Here is a 19,027-nt window from a genome sequence, read left to right on the forward strand (position 1 = left end):
GAAATTTGAATAGCCTATACGGAAATTGCCCGTTTTTAATTCTTGTTTAGTGGACAAACTGTAAGAGTGGCTGGAATAATTAATGTTTTAAAGTCATAGCGCGAAAATAAAAACGAAGGCGAGTAAGTTATATATTTGTCAGAATTATCAAAGCGTGTTAAATTCGACATACACGTCATGCAAATATGTTTGACGATTATGACGGTGGGCGTGTGGGGGGGGAAAGTAAAAGTGCTATTAAAAAAAAAAATACTCGCGTGGACATTATACAAGCTAAATCATGATGCAAACTTCCGGGGTTTTAAACTGCTACGAGGAGGTGTCCACGCGCCTCAACGCCTCATCTCCTTAACATCTCCTTCCTAAATTAAACTTTTGTATTTTTACTATTAAACGGGACATAAATAGCAATGTCCGATATAGACTCTGACGAGTTTGACGAGGAACGCAATAAACTCGGGGTGAGAAACTAGAAATTATTCGTAACTCGACTGTTTTGTTGTTGTAAGGTAACCTAGGTGACGGTGGTGCATCGGCAGTCATGCTCGCTGATGGCGATCATTGTATGATTTAGTTGTATTTTTCATTTTTAGGAATACGATGGGGACAGAAATGAGGCCGGAGAACGACATGGGATGGGTAAAGCTGTTCTGCCAAAGGGAGACGTTTATCAAGGACGATATGAACGTGGTAAAAGACATGGCAAGGTATGGATTAAATTACCAAACGATGTCATCTACTGTCTTGTAGTAGGACCATATATCACATTTGTAAAATAATACAACATCGTTTGTTGTAATTGTACTGAATCTTTCACATGCAATCATAGTCTGCATTTTGGGCAAGTGGTTAGCATGTCTGCCTCACAGTTACGAGGTTCCCGGTTCGAGTATCAGTACTGTGTGGAGTATTTATGTGCTCCCACTTGTACACATGTTTGCTTGGTTAAGTCAAGACTCTAAATTGTCCATAAATGTGAATGGTAGTTGCTATGGTAGTCACTGCAGTTTTCTGGCAACCAGTCCAGGGTGGAATACTCTTGCTTGAAGTCCAATGGGATTGAACCAAGCTCACTCGTATGAGGATGTGTTCATAGGCCAAAGCGCCAAATTTGCTAACCTCAATTTAACTCAAAATTACATATGTACATTCATACATATAAGGCACTAGAACCATGTGATTTCTTCAACCAGTCAATATAAATAAATAGCAATAAAAAGTTACAAATAAACATAATGAAAGGAAAAGTATATTTTTAGGTCCATAGGTGTGAGTGTAATTTTTTTTTGTCTATATGTGTGCTGTGATTGGCTGGCGACCAGTCTGGAGTGTACCAACCTCTCGCTCAAAGTCAGCTGGGATAGGCTCCAGCTCACCCACGAGTCACAATCAAAATGAGGATGTAGAAAATAAATGCATTTCGCAAACATTGGACCTCTGTGTTTGGATGATGAATAAGAACACAGAACAATCAACTGCAATGAATGCTGCCATGGTCTCAAAAACTTCAAGTAACATTCAGAGTTGCTGTCCACCTGTGTGCTTTTGATAGGGCACATACCGCTTTGTGAACGGAGCAAGATATGTGGGCGACTACCTCCAAAACATGAAACATGGCCAAGGCATCTTCTACTACCCGGATGGATCCAAATATGAAGGTATGTCAACAGTTAGGCCACATGTGTCTGTGACTGTGGAGTCTAATTATTAATTAGCAAATCATTTCCGTCATTTGCTTATCTCGCAGGCTCGTGGGCCGAGGACTTGAGACAGGGTCATGGTGTTTACACGTACTCCAACGGGGACACGTATGTTGGAGAATGGCTCAATCACATGAGGTACTTCTTCAGGGAGGAGGGGGAGTGAGCGTCTGTAAAGATACAGCAGTTCATAAACTACTGTATGAATGAGGCACATGGATACTTCAACAAACACCAATACGCCCATTTCCACTGCGTCAGCAACTTCACAAGGAACTTAAGAATCAGAAGCAAATGCTGATCTGTGCATCCAACAAAGCCAAGACAACTAACTCTGCTTTCCTGAAAACTCAAAATTTGCTGAGGTCTTGCCTAGAATGCAGCTTGGTGTTATTTCTTGTTTGAGAAAAATTACCTGACATGTTTTCGAAGGCACGGTGAAGGCACCTATCGTTACCATGACACTGGCTCAGTGTACACTGGGATGTGGGCGAATGGCAAGATTGAGTCTGTCGGAGAGTTCATCCACGCCAACCACAGATACAGCAGTAACTTTGTCAACAATAATGTGAGTTCTCTTTCATATTAACAATAATAGAACATACACTCACTATAGCAGTGTTTTTCAAACTTTTTTGAGTCAAGGCACATTTATTTCATTGAAAAAATCCCGCGGCACAACAGCAGCTGAAATTGTGAGAAAAAAAAAAAAGCTTATTTTAATAATATAAGTGTTATATTGTTTATATAAGCATTTTTTAACATTGAAGAATGATGTTATATTATAACATCTTGAATAGGAATTAAATAAACACAAAGAAAAAAGTATTTTATAATGATTCATATTGATACTTACTCAGTGTGAAACATGGGAATGTTTGGATAAACATGCGTCTGTAATTCGCCTGTCTCTAAACAATGACAATTAGCTACCTGCTGCTGCTGCCACCTGCTGGTATGGAAGAGTACTACAATGTAGTAAATACATGATTACGCTGCCGGGCGCTAGACCGCACAGGCACACAAATGAGATAATTCCTCACGGCACACCTGACAATATCTCGCGACACACCAGTGTGCCACGGCACACAGTTTGAAAAACACTGCACCATAGTCATTAGGTGTAGTTGCAAACTGTCTGAAGATAGAATTGCTCACTTTTGAGTGACACTGTCCATGAAACATCATGACTTGGCTCTTGGTCCCCACAAAAGACATATTATTGCTAATTTGTCAAATTGTCCATAATCAAGCCCTTGTTGTTGTTATCGTTTTGTAGCCATCTGGTCCAGGAAAGTATGTGTTCGACATTGGCTGTGAGCAACATGGTGAATATCACCAAATAGAACAGGTAATAGCATCAACAATAACACATGTACTCATTACGTCTGTATTGTGTCTGAACACTAGAAAGTACATCAACAACTAACAACACAGCCAATTGCCATTGAGGAGAATTGGAAAAGTACAGGCAGTGCAGGTGCTGCTCCGGTCTCTAGATAATGATTCCTCTGGTTGTTCATTGTGCATTTCCTTTCTATATACTACATGCTCAGATGGACAAAAATCTTGGTACCCTTGTGTTTATGAAAGACGAACCGAGAGTGGTCCCAGAAAAAAACTTGAATCTGACAAAAGTAAATATAAATTAAAATGAAAACCAAACAAAGTCTTTGAATTGTAGTTCGTCAGAATCATTTTAAAAAACATACTAATGAAACGAGTCAGGACAAAAAACGAGAGTAGATTGAAAATAATATGACCATAGAGACATGTTCAACCAAGGTGTGACCTCTAATGAGCATCAAAGGTGTATTGAGTCAGTTGGCCTATTTATGGGGTGACATGTCACAGTGCTGTATGTTGACATAGTGGATACCACATTAAAGATGAACCAGTGGAAGCAAAGGAGAGAGTTGTCTCAATTGATAAGAAAGAAAATTATAGACATGCACGTTAAAGGTAAAGACTATAGGATCATCTGCAAGCAACTCGATGTTGATGTGGCGACAGTCACACATATTACTCAGAAAAGTAAGACCTACAGGACTGTAGCCGACCCCCCCAGATGTTGACATGGGGAAAATTGCTGACAAATTGAAAAGATGGATGATACAAATTGTAACAAAAAAAAAAAGCCCAGAACAACCTCCAAAGAAATTAACGGTAAACTCCCAAGGTTAAGGTACATCAGTGTCCAATTGCATCATCCGACATCGTTTGAACGAGGACAAGGAAGACACAAATTTAAAAAAAAAAAAAGCGAGACTGTAGTTTGCTAAATTGCATGTTGACAAGCCACAAAGCTTCTGAGAAAATGGCCTATGAACGACTGCAACTTTTTGGCAAGGCACACCAACTCTTGAGTTCTCGGATGCAAAAATGATTCATAACAAAAAAAAAAAAACACTGTCCCTACTGTGAAGCATGAAGGAGGCTCTGTTATTTTCCGGGACTGATTTGCTACATCTGGCACAGATGGGTCAGAAAGCTTGGTCTCACTCGCAAGTCGTTGCAACAGGATAATGACGCAAAACACACAGCTAAAAACAAAACACTGAACTATTATGTGGCCTTCGAAGAGCCCCGATCTAAATCTTACTCAACATCTGTGGAAGGAGCTGAAACACGCCGCCTGGAGAAAGCACCCATTGCCTCAAAAAAGTGTGCAACAAAAAAATTAAATTGAGGGTACCATCATTTTTGTCACAACCTTTTTCATGAGTTTGTTTTTTCAAATCTGTTGAACCACAATTGAAAACCAAAGTGTAATTTTCCGTGGTTAGAGTTGTTATTTCTGTGACCACTCCGTTTTTTTCTTTCACTAACAAAGGAGCACCAGTAATTTTGTCCATATGTGTATCTGCACCACGGCATATCCTGGAACTGTCTATGGATAATTTGATATCTCTGTGTGTGTTGCTGTGAATCATTTATGGCAGTAAAACAATGAAGATGAAATTATCATCTAAAAATTAGACACTAACTACACGGATGGAAACAGTACTAGCTTCCGAAGTCCGTGCAGAAATATCTTTATGTCTAACCAAATATAGCGTTTTCTGCACAGCAAAGTAGAGCATTTACAGTTTTTCCGAAGAATAAACAATGTGGCAGTATGCTTTGGATGCCATGATGTAATGTACTGTGTATATAATTAGAGACAAAAAAATAATCATTTCAATTATAAATCTATGAGTGCTGTACTGTGAAGCCAGTGAGACAAGGCAGCAAAATACCCGCCGTTTATCTTTCTCTAGTTATGCAATAGAAGATTGTATTTTTTATGTCATTCATCGCTTAGGTTTGAATGTTGATCATCAATCACTGGCACCCCTCTGTGGTGGTGTCATTAATATTTTTTTTTGATTCAGCTCTTGTGTTGTATCTACACAGCAAATTGTAAATGTCTTTGTAACTCCCTCCACAGGACAGGGCCGAAGGCGAGTGGGGTGAGCCGGGCTCCACTACGCTTCTCAAGTGGTTTCCAAAATGCATCACGGGCCTCACGTCGCAGGATGCTGACGGAGAGGCCGAGGCCTCATCCGAGGTTTCAGCCGAGCCTTCGACCGAAGCGTAGCCAACGACCGACCTACTTAACACAATCCGGTAGAAATTGAAAGAGCATACCTGATATGAACGACAGTAGATTACACACATTCAAATCCTTCTAGGCCGTAAGGGAAAATGCGGCCTTTAGCTTTGGATCAAACATTTGTACCTATGTTACATTTATACAGAAATGTCAAAATTGTTTTGTCATCATACAATAGAACCTTTTTTTTTTCAGGCCTTAGCTGAGTTTGCGTCACCTTTGTCCCGTCCCAACTGGCTGAGGTATCATACTTACATTTTTATAACTAAAGGACTCTCCCACAGACTATAGCGACCGGAAAGACAACACGCACCGTCGCTTCAGTGTCAACTTTGCACTTGTCCTAGAAATAAATGTCCACGCCTTTCTTCAGCAGGTCTTATATTGTCCTTCCTTCTTGACACAAGATTGGTACAATTACATAACATTATTGTACATAAATAAGATTGAAGTATCCGTAAACCAATACAAACATGAGAACAATCAAGATAATTATAAACAAATTACATTTTGTCAAATAATAATAAATGTCAATTAATTTGATCATTGACTGATTATTTGTCACTATCTAATGGAAGTATGGATCTACTAAATGTGAGTTTCTTATTAAAAATGTATTGGTAAAAAGATCACAAAATTTGGGGATGCATGTTTCTCACTGGGCAGCGACTACTAATTTTCCAGTGGTTAAAAAATATGTATTTGGGAGGTCACTTAACTGATTGCTAAGAATTGTGTCAACTGTGTGGAAGTGATGATAATCACGTCTCATCAAAAACTGAAGTATAATTGAGTGCATTGTAACTTGTCCGAAAATGCCCTCTTGTTTATGTTTGAAAGTAGTTTATCAAGATAATTTAGTGACGCGCCTATCCTTAGCATAGACAGAAACGACCATGTTTTTATCTTATTATCGCGCATTCTTTTACACCTGCCATCGGGCTGGTTATTACACTCCGAGGTAACTGTTCAAACCGTTTCCAGGAACAACAAGGTAAAGCTATGATTCCAAGAGCGTGTCTGCTTGTACCTGGCATTTTGCGTTTTTGCAACCTGCGTCACAAACCCAAAGGCAACTTTATGGCTACTGCCTTCTCTCCAAGAGCAGATGACATAAGTCTGTAAAGGCACTCCTACCTTACACTGTTAAATAACTCAACCTTTAGGTTCACCTTCGGCCCATCAATGTTCACTTGGAGAACTTGGGTAGGAGGAGGAAGGGGGGGGGGCGTGCATGATGAATAACTCTGAAGCAGTGACAGGTTAGCTCTTGCTTTGGGGACGGTGACCGAGCAAAGACGTGAACAGGTGAGTTGTTTTTTTGCCCATTTCTTTTGACTAACAAAGTGACAGTTGTTGAAAATGTCGTCATTTAAAATAAGGGGATATTTGTATGTGTGTGTGTGTGTTTGGGTGTGCGCGTGTGTGCGTGTGCTATGAAAGTTTGTTAAAAAGCCCTACTGGTGCAAAATCTGCAAGGTACATCATCATTGGTTTCATTTTTTTAAATTAAAATGTGGAGACAGAATCACCCCCTCGCTTATTGTGTCGTTGCTTTCCAGTAAAAAGTTTGCGTTTCCCAATGTTGAGATGATTGATTTCTGAACTGGATTTGGTATGAAAAAAAGAAAATCTTATTTATTTATTTTTTTTTTTAATGTATTCTGTTTTCTTTAAATTGGGGTTGATTGCTTAAAAAAAGCAGTTTTGATTTTTTTGTTAGACTAAAATTGAAAGAAAATATGAAAAGTATTTCTCCGATGTTTCAGGGTGTTTCCTGTCATGTGTTCTTAGTTACCTGCTGATAGAGATTGACCAGTGACCGTTTTGTCAGTCGGCACGTGCGCGTCAACGAGCGCAACAGCACGCATTCACCATCCTTCGCGCTCAGAGCATCTGATATGGAAAAATGTGGATGATGGTGGCAATATAGTTCAAAGTGCAGCTTGCCTTTTTAACCTGAGTCATCACCAAGAAAAGTGATTAACCATTAACTGCCACTGTGAAGCTCGCACGGAAGACGACATTTTTATCTTTTAAGACTTCTTTGAACTCCGCTTACTTTGCTGCTAAATGAAAATGTGATGATCACGTGAGAGACATTTAAACCTTCTGGAATGTCATTCTGTCTTTCTGAAAGGACATGGCTGAGTACAAGCCAAAAGTGATTTCTATAACCAAAAGGCCGGGTCAAATATTCGGCTTCTACTTGAGGATAGAGCAGGATGAGGAGGGTCACCTGATCCGCTGCCTGGAGATGGGAGGTCCGGCCGAGCTGTCCGGCATGAAAGACGGGGAACGTGTCCTCCGAGTGAATGGCAAATTTGTCGATGGGCTTTCCCATTCGGAGGTGAGTGAGCCTGTGGTATCATATACAGTTCTGGAAAGTCTCGTTCACCTTTGTTTTGCGTGGTCAGGTGGTGGAGTTGGTGAGGAGCAGCGGGGCTACGGTCACCTTCCACACTCTGGACGAAGTTTCCTACAAGCAGGCCAAGATGCAGGGGGTCAACCTGGCCGAGCCTCACCGCTCGCCAGCAGGCAACGGTATTGGCCAGTACGCTCCGAAACCAAGACTCTGCTACCTGGTCAAGTCGGGCTCAGACTATGGCTTCTCTCTCCGTTCAGTCGCAGGTGACATCATAAAACTCGCCACCTTACTTACACTTGCATCATCATCAACTGGAATAATCATTTTGATTGCCGCCGTATTCATTTAGCACAGGGGTGTCCAAATCCGGTCCTCGTGTTTTCGATGTTTCCCTTCAACACAACTGATTCAAATGATCAGGCAGGCTTCTGCGGAGCTTGCGGATGAGCGTGTTGTAGTATTTGCAGATCCTACTTGTATTGGATGGTACAGCTGTATGTGCCGTGGCCTGAAGGGTTGCTGTGTCTCTGAAATAGTGGAAGCGATTCATGGAGACAGGCCAGGACAGACAGAAACCAGCAGCAGCAACCCTCTCAGCATCGCTGTTTTGGTGGATGTCTATTAAGTGTTTAACATACATCCATTTGTCTGTAGTAGTTTATTGGTACGATATTACAACATTTTTGGCGATGCTATTTCTTAACATGAACAAACCTCAGAACTTACCATTACACCTCACCAAGAGTGAAGGTGAGAAGTGTTGTTTTGACCGTCTTTGTTGGTTGGTTCGTTTGTTAGCTCACAGGATTACACGGGAAAAAAAATGCATCAAGGTCCAGCTGTATATTTTGAACATTTTGTTATTCTGTTTGAACTGCAAATTACCCTGCAAGCTAGCTAACAAATGGACAAACACAAATACGTATAACGTACCACGCTTAGCAGTGATTCGTTAAGTGTGGTACTAGTACTACTAGTTGTACGTCTCCCTCTTGAAGTACGCAAAATAACACTGCCTAAGTAGAATTCAGTTGAATTGACCTATGAGATCAATTTTAGGACTGCACGATAGTGGAAAAAATGCAATATGCGATATAGATGTTGGATGCGATATTGTTGCGATATTTTATATCTACCTAAAAAAAAAGTCATTTTTATTATCCAATGAAAGAAGTACATTTTTTTCCATTTTTTTTTCTGACTGGTCAAATTCAAATAAAACCTTTCAATTCCATAAGAAAATTATTCTTATGTCTTTGCGATATACATATTGCATAGGCCATTATCGCAATATCAGTATTTTTTTCAATATATTGTGCAGCCCCTATACATTTTAGCTGAATCAACGTTTAAGTGGGCAGTTTTTCCGTTCAAACTGCATATTGTTACAATGGCTTACAATAATAATACTCAATATTTTGTTTTGTTTCGTTTTTTCGAGGGCAGGGGGGAGGGACTCTTTTTTTTATTTATTTTTAAACGCCTACTACGCTACTACAGTATATTTTAATCTTGGTCATGATGGTGGCACTTGAAGAGCTAAGTATTAAGGTGATACTTAGACCAAAAAGTTGAGAGAACTACTGTGTTAGAGCATTTAATTTTCTCTTTCCACCATTTGAGAGACGATGGAACCCAGAAGGCAAATGGTCCCATCGTCCTTGATTATTTTATTGTGGACCAGGAAATAGTTCTCGAACATACAAACAAACATACACTAATATGGTTCTTTTTTTCCCCAGTATTGCACTAGTTATCTTTGTAAAAGCAACAGTTTTAACAGAGCTATTGTATTCGATTTCATCAGACACTGCAGGTGTACCCAATATTTTGGCCTATGATTACACCAATCTCCATAATATCTGTTATACCATATTCAGGTGAGCGGGGCGTGTTTGTGTCGGAGGTGCTTCCCGGCGGCGTGGCAGACCGAGCCGGCGTCAACACCAACGACCGCCTGCTGGAAGTGAACGGCGAGAATATCGAGAGTTACGCGCACGAACAAGTGGTGGACAAGGTCAAGACGGCGGGCGGGAGCCTCATGTTCCTGCTGGTGGACGAGGAGACCGACCGGTACTACCGCAGCATAAACACCAAGGTCACCGCTCACTTCGCCACGACCAAATGCCTCCCTCGCAAGCCTCGCATCGTCAACTTGACCAAAGTGCCCGGCGGCTACGGCTTCCTGCTCAAGGAGGAGGCCAACATGAGAAGTAGGTGCATTGCGTTCTCCCGTCGCCGTGGGAACGAGTGAGCGCTGACCGTGAGCTTGTCCGCGCGTGTGCAGGACACGTGATCACGGATATAGACAGAGGCAGTCCAGCGGAGAGGGGAGGTATCAAGGACATGGACAGGCTGGTGGCTGTGGACGGCCAGCAAATGGACGCAAGCACTCACGAGCAAGTGGTGGACGCCGTCAAGCAGAGCGGCAACAAGTGCTGCCTGCTCGTGGTGGACAAGGACACTGACCTCATGTATGCTCAGGTGAGATCACCCTCTGCCACAATGTGAGGCACACTTGCACAAACTAATAGGATCTCACTGTATCCCCCAAAAATTGGCCTTCATAAAGATTACAATGCTCACTGTCTTTATTTGAAGGACACTTTAAAACAGTAGAACTGTGTGATTTATACAAAACAAATAGAGGGAAAAATGGAATAATGCATGTGCTGTACCATTACAATAAAGTAAAATTATATACAGCAAAATTGTGGATACATTTCAATGACATTCATTCATTTGTTTAGTCATTTGGAAAATCGTTTTTCCTTACTCAGGATTATTAATAATTTGGAAAATTAAAAAAAAAAAAGGAAGAATCCATATACAGATGAATTCCAAATTTGGCTGCTTTTAAAATAGAATTGTGTTCTTCAGTAATTTGATAGTTTGATAGTTTTTTTTTTTAATAAGCCTTCTTATTTTTACTATTTTATAATGATAATAATACATTTAGTATTTTAAATAGATTTGAAGATATGCTGTTTTTAGACATTTTATCGAAAGTTAATCACAAAATACACATTCAAAATTAATCTCTTATTTTTAATTAAGTACAATGAAAATAATGCTAAATACATTAAAAGTATCTTATTTAAGCAGGCATGGCTCCAAGATCTTTCCTCTCTCTTGGTGCTAAAGGGGGTCTTGACAGAAACATCGGGGGGCCGAGAAAATAATTTCTAAATATATTGTTAAGGCTGCACTGGTTTCTGATGGGGCTTTAGCACCCCCTAGCCCTGGTGTAGCTGTATCTTCTTTTTAATATTTTTACAATTTTGTTAAAAACAAAACCTCAAATTTGGATTATATTATTAAAAAATGTACATATTTAATAGATTTTTTAAAAATTATAATCATCATCCATTCTTCAATTTCTATCACTTTATTATGATTATTATTATTATTGTTATTATTAATATTATTAATATTATTGTTATTGTTATTGTTGCTATATTCATCAATCAATCAATGAACTGTGTACCAATCTTGATGACAGCAATTCATCCATATGCCATAAACTTAGGCCAAGGTGGAGGTTTATGCTCTACTGAATTCTACTCTAGTTTGTTTGAGCGCAGACGTTTTGATACTTTGTACTGTATGTATCATTTATCTCATGTATATATGTGTCCACCCAGGGTAAAGTGTCACCTATGCTGTTCTGGGCGGAGAAGAAGGACTCTCTTTCTCCACCTAGTTACTCTGAAGTTACCACCTTCCCTGCCCTGTTTCAAGCACCCACACCTGCTCAGGAGAGGAAGAACGATGAAGAAATCGATCTTAAACCTAAATTATGTAAAATGCAGAAGACGGCTGCTGGATATGGTTTTCATCTCAACGGCATCCAGGGTGTGTTTGGACAGTACATTAAAGAGGTAAGACAATTAAAAGAAAAGTAAACAAGGATTTTTGGATGACGCCATCGGGGGACATTCGATTCAGGTGGTGAAGGGCGGCGCCGCCGATCTGGCCGGCCTGGAGGATGACGACATTGTGGTGGAGGTGAACGGGAAGAACGTGGAGCAGTGCACGCATGAGGAGGTGGTGGAGATGATCCGCGGCACGGGCAACAGGCTGGAGATGCTGGTGGCCACCAAGAGCGTCTACGAGCAGCTCAAGGCCAGAGGGACGCCCGTCACGCGTCAGCTGCTCGGCGAGACGTCGCAAGCTCAAATCCACAGCGAAGCTCAGGAGACCGCACCGGTCAAAGAGAGGGTGAGCAGCTTTTCCGAATTCCATTTTAGCAACGTGCACCATCGTGAAGATGAAGATGAAGGTGCTTAACGGAACATCAATCATTGCTTTCAGTCAATGTTAGCGTACGGACAGATTCAAATTAACATGGAATTATCTAAGCGGGTGATTCCAACCAACCACACTAAATTCCCCTATGTACTAATCCGTTCTAACTATTTCTCTTCTTGCAGACATCATCTGTGTCTTCATCTTCATCTTCCCAGAGTATGGATGATAGACTTTGAGAAGCAACAAGAACAACAACAAGAACAACAACAACAACAACATTAAAGTGGAAGTCAACCCCATTTTTTTCAAGAATATGTTCGATGCAATCCCACTAGTTGAAACAAGGTATTCTGATAAATATTGCGTTTGTGGAATAAGAGTTAATCCAGCTGTTTTTAGCCATCTCCGGGGGCGGCCATTTTGTCACTTCTGTCAACTGGTAACGACCAGTCACGGCTGACCTGTTTTCTGAAGCTAAGCCGTGATTGGTCGTTACCTGAGCCCTGAGTAGTTGTGATGTCATTTTCAGTCGACAGAAGTGACAAAATGGCCTCCCCCGGAGATGGCTAAAACCAGGTGGATTAACTCTTATTCCACAAACGCAATATTTATCAGAATGCCCTGTTTCAACTAGTGGGCATGCATACAACATATTCTTGAAAAAAATAAGTTTGGGTAGACTTCTGTTTTAAATGGTCTTATTTCATAAGAATCCTCATCAATGGACAAAAATAAGATATCCTCACTGGTACACTAATTTCTCACATGTTTACATTAAATGTAACTAATTCCAACTTTAATTTTTTTTTTTTTTTTTTACAAAACCCAATGAATTTGGGACGTTGTTTAAAATGTAAATAAAACCAATATAAGGATTTGCAAGTCCCTTTCAACCTAGATTTAATTTCATTCACTATAATGACACTATATATGTAATTTAATGTTAAAACGGATGAATGTTGAAACGGCACACTTGTTTTCTGCCACATGACCTGAGCCTTTTGGCCACTGCGATGTCCTTTTCAGTATAGCAAGTGGCAGTACATGGCAAAATGGCCGCCCCCTGAAATGGATAAAAAAACTGTTGGATTTTTCTGTTTATTCATTCACATTTCACAACATTAACTCTGAATTTCAACTGGTGGGGGTGCATCGAACATATTAGTGTAAAGATTTTTTTTTTTTACTTTCAATTTAAAAAGTTTTGAATTTGTGAGTAGTTCAAAAGAGTTTTCATCCTCATGATGATCACAATAATACAATAAATTTATTTTAATATTTAAGCATTGCATTTTATTTTAAATCAATTTAAAAGTGTGTCATGTTTTATTTCATTATTTTATAGTCACCCATTTTCCTGAAACATAGTGTGCCAAAAATATTCAAATCATGCTATAGATTTCTCACAGTCAAAAACGCTATCTGTGAAGGGCTTTCGTTTGACAATGGCTGCTATGTCCCAGTGGCTCGAAGGCGCACTACGGTTTGACCTGCGGTTTACCACGGATTCCAGTGCTTCCCTCCTGGCCTGTCGCGTTCTGATGCGGCCCCTCAAATTACTCGCATTCTATTAATTTTGGCTTGATTCCAATGATACATGGATGCTGGGTAGCTTACATTGTACCGCACTGAAAATAGTCTTAAGAAAACAATAACAATTGTCCTCCTCCCAAATACTGCTGCTTTTATTGAATGCTTTAGGCAGTGAAATAAAAGCCATGAACATGTGACATAAAAAGAAGCAGCTCCAGTGTTAAGACCGACAAAGAATAATAAAAAGTATCATACAAAACAAATACAATCCTTTTATTCCACACTTTGTATAAGGGTCCGCTTTTCAAATTCCTGATTCAGGAACATGCGTTTGGAACCATTGCAATGACACAGAAGAACATGTTGGTTGGTTGGGTGGGATGGGGTGGGTCACAGTGCCATGTGCTTCTCGGGTGCTTGCTTGTGGGCCAGGTAGAGGAAGAGGATGCTGGACAGGGCGCTGACCAGGAAGATGACGTCGAACCAGCGATGGTAGAAGTTGAACTGCAGCTCTCCTAGAACCTCCGTGACGATGGAGCGGTACTCCAGCGGCATGCTCATGCGCATCAGCAAAACCGACGACACAAAGTACATGCCCTGACACACACGCATACATTAGGTCACTGCTGTGCTTTTCAAGACAAGACGAATCCTAGAAACTCACCATGATCTGGGCAAGGACCAGCACGATGACGTTGGAGGATTTGCTGCTTGATATGGCGTAGAAGAACTACAATGAAGGTACACAGCAGCCCTTTATTAACTTGTTTTTACAAAGGCCTCCAGGGGGCATACTCTTATTTCCTACGCCCACCCCCTGCTTTAAACGTGTCACCTTGTGGACTTTGTACCTTTGTGAGGGTGATGAGTAAACCTCGTATGGACGTAACGATGATGATGCCTACCAAGATGAAGGAGATGTGCTGGGACCAAAACTTCACCTGAGAGTGGAACATAAACACAATTTGTATTAATAACTACAAATGCGTTGTCAGAGATGCTGACAAGATTTTCTCCAACGTAGTCTACCTACTGGGTAATTTGGTACTGATAGAAACGCCCAAAATGCAAGGACTATGTAGAGTCGGATTAGTTTTGCAAAATTAAGGCTTTGATTATGGTTAAAAATGAAACCATCATTAAAAATGCAGATAAGGCACATGTTTTATTTGCAAAACTTGATCAATTTTAAATGTGTCTGCAGTCACTAGAAAGGTATTTTTTGTACTGCTTGCCGCTCCTGGTGTTCATTTTTATGACGGTTCTTAAATTTGCCTTAAACCTGCAGATGTCCTTTTAATGCAAACATGTTGCAAAATAAAATGTGTTCTACGCAGAAAAAGTAAATGTTATATTATTCAAAAAAGATGAATGAATCAATCAGAAATTCAATTCATTTACAATGAATGAATGAAGTCTTCCTAGACAAACAGAAGCATCGCATTTTCTACCATTTTTTATTCATTGTTCATTGATTGAATGAACTTTTTTTGTATGTCGAGAGTGAAAATTGACATCTTACGTCAAACTGGATGCCCAAGTAATTGACTGTTATTTCAATGCCCCTGGTCACTGGATCCGTCTTTCCCACTCGATCAAACACAATGTTGATAGTGGCCTACGATGGATGGACAAACACAACCACATCTTACACATTTCAAAAGATTATTACAAATCCGCTTGTGCGTGCTCACCATAAAGATTTTCCACACACAATAGATGGAAAAGAAGTAGCCAAGGAAGTTGAAGTATTTTCCCTGGAATGTCTTGGAGTACTCAATGCGCTCCTGTGAAGAGGGCAATAGGACTGAGACGATTAATCGAATAACTTGAATAATTCCATTTAAAAAAAATTGAAGCAAGCTGCACAGTGAGCATTTTCCCACACTAAATAATCTTACTAAAGACCCGTGCACCACGCCGTACAGAAATACGTTGGTGCGATGGCAGAGAGCCAGGAAAGTGTGTACAAAACAGAGAATGCAGTTTATTTTCCATGTGCATGAAATATGCTAAACATCCTATCTGTGTGTGTGAGTTTGTGCGTCATACCTTGGTTGCTTGCAGGTCCACAGTCTCGAGAAAAAGCTGTCGACTGAGCTCCTCCAGAGCGTCCACCTCCTGCTGGATGAGAGACAGGTCTGCACGGAACAATAGGAGATGTGTAAGTCATTTGAGCACATTGTGTTGATGACAATTGGTCGTTTTGGTATTTAAAATGGAGGCTACTTTCGCTGGCCGTCTGCGTTGAGGTGACGCTCTTGATCATGCCCCACAATCCCGTCTGCTTATTCTGGTCTTCTCCCCGTTGGTACATCTGCCTTCGCGTCATGGCGATGCTGCACATTACAGTCACTCATTTATTTCACAAGCATTTTTGTCGACTTTTTAAAAAATACAGGATAGATATTTGTTACTAGGCCTAACCGTTTTTTCTTGCTGACGATCATGTCCATAGTTTGAAGCAGCCGCCTCTCCAAAGCAAGGATGTCACTGTCTGTCACATTCCTGTAAATTGGATCAAATGATGCTCAAAACAATGCATTTTTTTTTAATTTGGGGGGGGGGGGGTTAAAGAATACGGATTACAATAAATAATATACTTTCAATAAGAAATAATTTTTAAAAAACCTGATTCTCTGACTGGCAACCATTCATCGATGGGGGGGTACTAACGGATGATCATGGTCAAAATCTAATTGCACATGGGTGTGGGGATGAGAACGTGCATTCTCAATTGGGAATTATATGCTCCACTACATTTTTTGTTTTGTTTTGTTTTTAAGATGTAAGTGTGTAGCCAGGTATGAAAGGGCATACCGGGCTGCAGACTGGTTGTTGGGGACTACTGCTCAAACTAATAACTTTAATATGAAACAAAAAACAGAAGAAAAATAGATAAATATATAATACTATAAATTAAATGACTACAATTGTAAAATAATTGTTGTTGTGCAATAAGAAGACAATACAATTAAAATTAGAAAATATTTTGGAAAATAAAATAGATTAAATAATGCGTAGCCCAGTAATACCTCATCAATTTAATACATGTACTAATTTAAAAACAGAACATAAAGTAAATAGTTGAAAAACATAAATGATAATTAAATAACTGTACGGCTGTAAAAACTACTAATTAAAATATAAATGATAAATTAATACAATAAATAACAGACAAAAAATAACAAACACAGACACACACAGTTATATTTGAACAATGCCCCTTATCTACTGCTTTTTGTACAAATACTAACAAATTCACAGGTTTTCTGAGTCCATAAACCAAATAGAGGCTATCAGAATGCCTCTACAGCTTGGACCTACCTGAGGAAATAGGACATGTACGTGTAAGGGCAGTTGACGGCACCAAAGCCAGACAAGAGAGCCATGAGGGTGACTCCTATCACACCGACACGACTGATGAGCTGCTCAATGGACAGAATGCCTAAAAGAAACGTAACATAACACAATTACATATAGTTTATACTGTATTAGAGTCAGGTGATGGCATGCTGACTCACCATGTTTTGGACTGAGGATGGGAAAAGGGTCGCCCAGCTTCCAGAAGAAATACATGAAGGTAAACCACACCATGCACGCAAACAGCAATCTCTGTCTGTGCACTGCAACACAAACAACTTTTTGTATTGTATACAGTGTGTGCACTTCATCAATCAAAACACTTCAGCGTGTGCACTTACACAGGCGGATGTTGCTAACCACAAAGTAGCCAATGTAGAAAGGCACAACAAAGATGAGGACCAGTAGAATCACGTATAGATTCAGCTTCCAGTGGAAGTACCTGGAACTTTAAGTGCAGAAATAACGTCACTTTAAACATATCAATCAGACATTTGAAAAATATACACATTGAGTTAACTGAAGACTCCAAAATGTTTCTAAGGTGTAAATGTGAGATTAAATATTGTCTTATAGAGCATGTGCCCAGTGATTGGCTGTCGATCAGTCCATTGAGTCCACCACCTTACACCTCAAATTTATATGGGAGAGACTCCAGCTCACCCGCAACTCTAATAAGGCAAGCGCTACAGAAAAATGACGGATTTAAAAGAAAAAGTTGTGTTCTTACCTACTACTTAAGGCACCCAGGATCTCAAAAATGATGAGCTCAAACATGGTACATGAAAAAGCAAAGGTGACAGAGAAGACCACCTGCACCACATACTGGCGCACCTGCCAACGCATGCAAACACAATTCAACAGTAACAAACAGCAAAGTAATTATGTACATAATGTAAATAACACTTTGTACGTACCTCATAGTCTTTGAAAAGCTGTCGCATGAAGAACAGCCAGCCAAACCCAAAGAACAGCACCTTCAAACGGATCGCAAGGCACAAAATACAGTTGTGTAATAAATCCAAATGAATAAATGGATAAATATAGTTTCAATCATTAAAACTGTAAAAATTAAGATGATTTAAATGGAATACAAATATTCTTCCTTCGTGTTTTAACAACACATTTAATGTAAATGTTTAAACATAGGGATATAAAGTTTAATGGACACGACGAGAATGTTTTATTCGATTTAATTTTTCCTCTGTTAGCCCTATAAATCAAAATAAATTACTATTGTCATTTGAGGGTACCTGAGACGTGAACATAATCACGGAATCCACCAAAAACGACATCACGTTACGTATATTAAACGGCCGTCAATCCACCAAATAATCAATGTGCATCTGAAAGAGGCTGGGAGGCGCTTTTTAGATCATGCTGGCACAAAACCTAACAACTAGCCTTGAACGATAAACATTTATTTTACTCATAATGGACGACATGTTATTGTTAGTACGTCAAGTTACAAGGGTCGTCTATATACTGCGTCATGATGACAGCTCTGCGGGAACTTCCGTCGCTATTCGATGACGTAACACGAAACACTTTCTGCTGACTTCTCCTTAAATACTCTCTTATTTGTAGTTGGTGTCAATAATGTGCACTGACATTGTTTTGAATATATTTACGTATATACGTTTAAGTAAAATACCATAGAAGCATCTGATGCGTGTGTAGGGTAGCCATAATGGAGCGGTACAACTCGCGTTACTTCGTGAATGTTAAAACACCAAGAGGACGAATTGCTCTCGTTATAAGTTGGTTTAGCAGCAACGCTGTAATGCAATTGTGTTTGATTTGACCAAATTTAATATTGAAATAATAAAGAAAATAAATCATAAAATATGTGTTTGATTTTTTATGATTTTAATCACCAATCATCAAGAATCAGAATTTGTCTTTCGATAATATTGTTTAATTTCTTCAAGGATTTGTTAAAAATAAGTACTGTATGTCATAATCAACAAAGTACAAGTTCTTCCTACATTCCAAAAACATGCATGGAGTTCATTAACATCTCTAAATTGTCCATATGTGTGAATTTGAGTGTGATAGATAGTGTGTGTATATTTGCTCTGTGACTTTATTCTGCACCCAATTCATTATTTACACTCAAAGTCTGCTGTGAGAGGCTCAAGTATAGCTGGATGATAAAACCTTGATTCATTTGTGCAGATAAAATCTAATTGTGTCCTCTTTTATGACATAATAATT

General features: G+C 39.6%; 3 protein-coding genes across 3 annotated transcripts; 2 read left to right on the forward strand and 1 right to left on the reverse strand.

Moving 5' to 3' along the window:
• Positions 1–259: 259 nt before the first annotated feature.
• Positions 260–5,667, forward strand: rsph1 (radial spoke head component 1). Its single transcript, XM_086052540.1, has 7 exons — positions 260–461; positions 594–707; positions 1,553–1,658; positions 1,748–1,838; positions 2,133–2,268; positions 2,980–3,051; positions 5,131–5,667. The coding sequence occupies exons 1-7, from the start codon at positions 411–413 to the stop codon at positions 5,278–5,280; spliced, it is 720 nt and encodes a 239-aa protein (XP_085908666.1). The 5' UTR covers positions 260–410; the 3' UTR covers positions 5,281–5,667.
• Positions 5,668–5,781: 114 nt separating this feature from the next.
• On the forward strand, positions 5,782–12,251 carry pdzk1 (PDZ domain containing 1). Its single transcript, XM_086052539.1, has 8 exons — positions 5,782–6,603; positions 7,436–7,645; positions 7,713–7,926; positions 9,544–9,876; positions 9,951–10,147; positions 11,308–11,544; positions 11,612–11,884; positions 12,097–12,251. Exons 2-8 carry the CDS (start codon positions 7,439–7,441, stop codon positions 12,148–12,150), a joined length of 1,515 nt encoding a protein of 504 aa, XP_085908665.1. The 5' UTR covers positions 5,782–6,603; positions 7,436–7,438; the 3' UTR covers positions 12,151–12,251.
• Positions 12,252–13,572: 1,321 nt separating this feature from the next.
• On the reverse strand, positions 13,573–18,336 carry gphra (golgi pH regulator A). The gene is made up of 14 exons (XM_086051612.1): positions 18,064–18,336; positions 17,728–17,787; positions 17,541–17,644; positions 17,152–17,258; positions 16,972–17,073; positions 16,775–16,895; positions 15,875–15,955; positions 15,677–15,786; positions 15,500–15,588; positions 15,142–15,234; positions 14,970–15,065; positions 14,299–14,388; positions 14,112–14,177; positions 13,573–14,044 (listed from the first exon to the last, which is right to left on the reverse strand). Exons 1-14 carry the CDS (start codon positions 18,103–18,105, stop codon positions 13,838–13,840), a joined length of 1,368 nt encoding a protein of 455 aa, XP_085907738.1. The 5' UTR covers positions 18,106–18,336; the 3' UTR covers positions 13,573–13,837.
• Positions 18,337–19,027: the final 691 nt, after the last annotated feature.

Source organism: Filicampus tigris, chromosome 14 (genome assembly GCF_054856515.1).
Source record: "Filicampus tigris isolate MCC_2025a chromosome 14, RoL_Ftig_1.0, whole genome shotgun sequence".
NCBI classification, from domain to species: Eukaryota; Metazoa; Chordata; class Actinopteri; order Syngnathiformes; family Syngnathidae; genus Filicampus; species Filicampus tigris.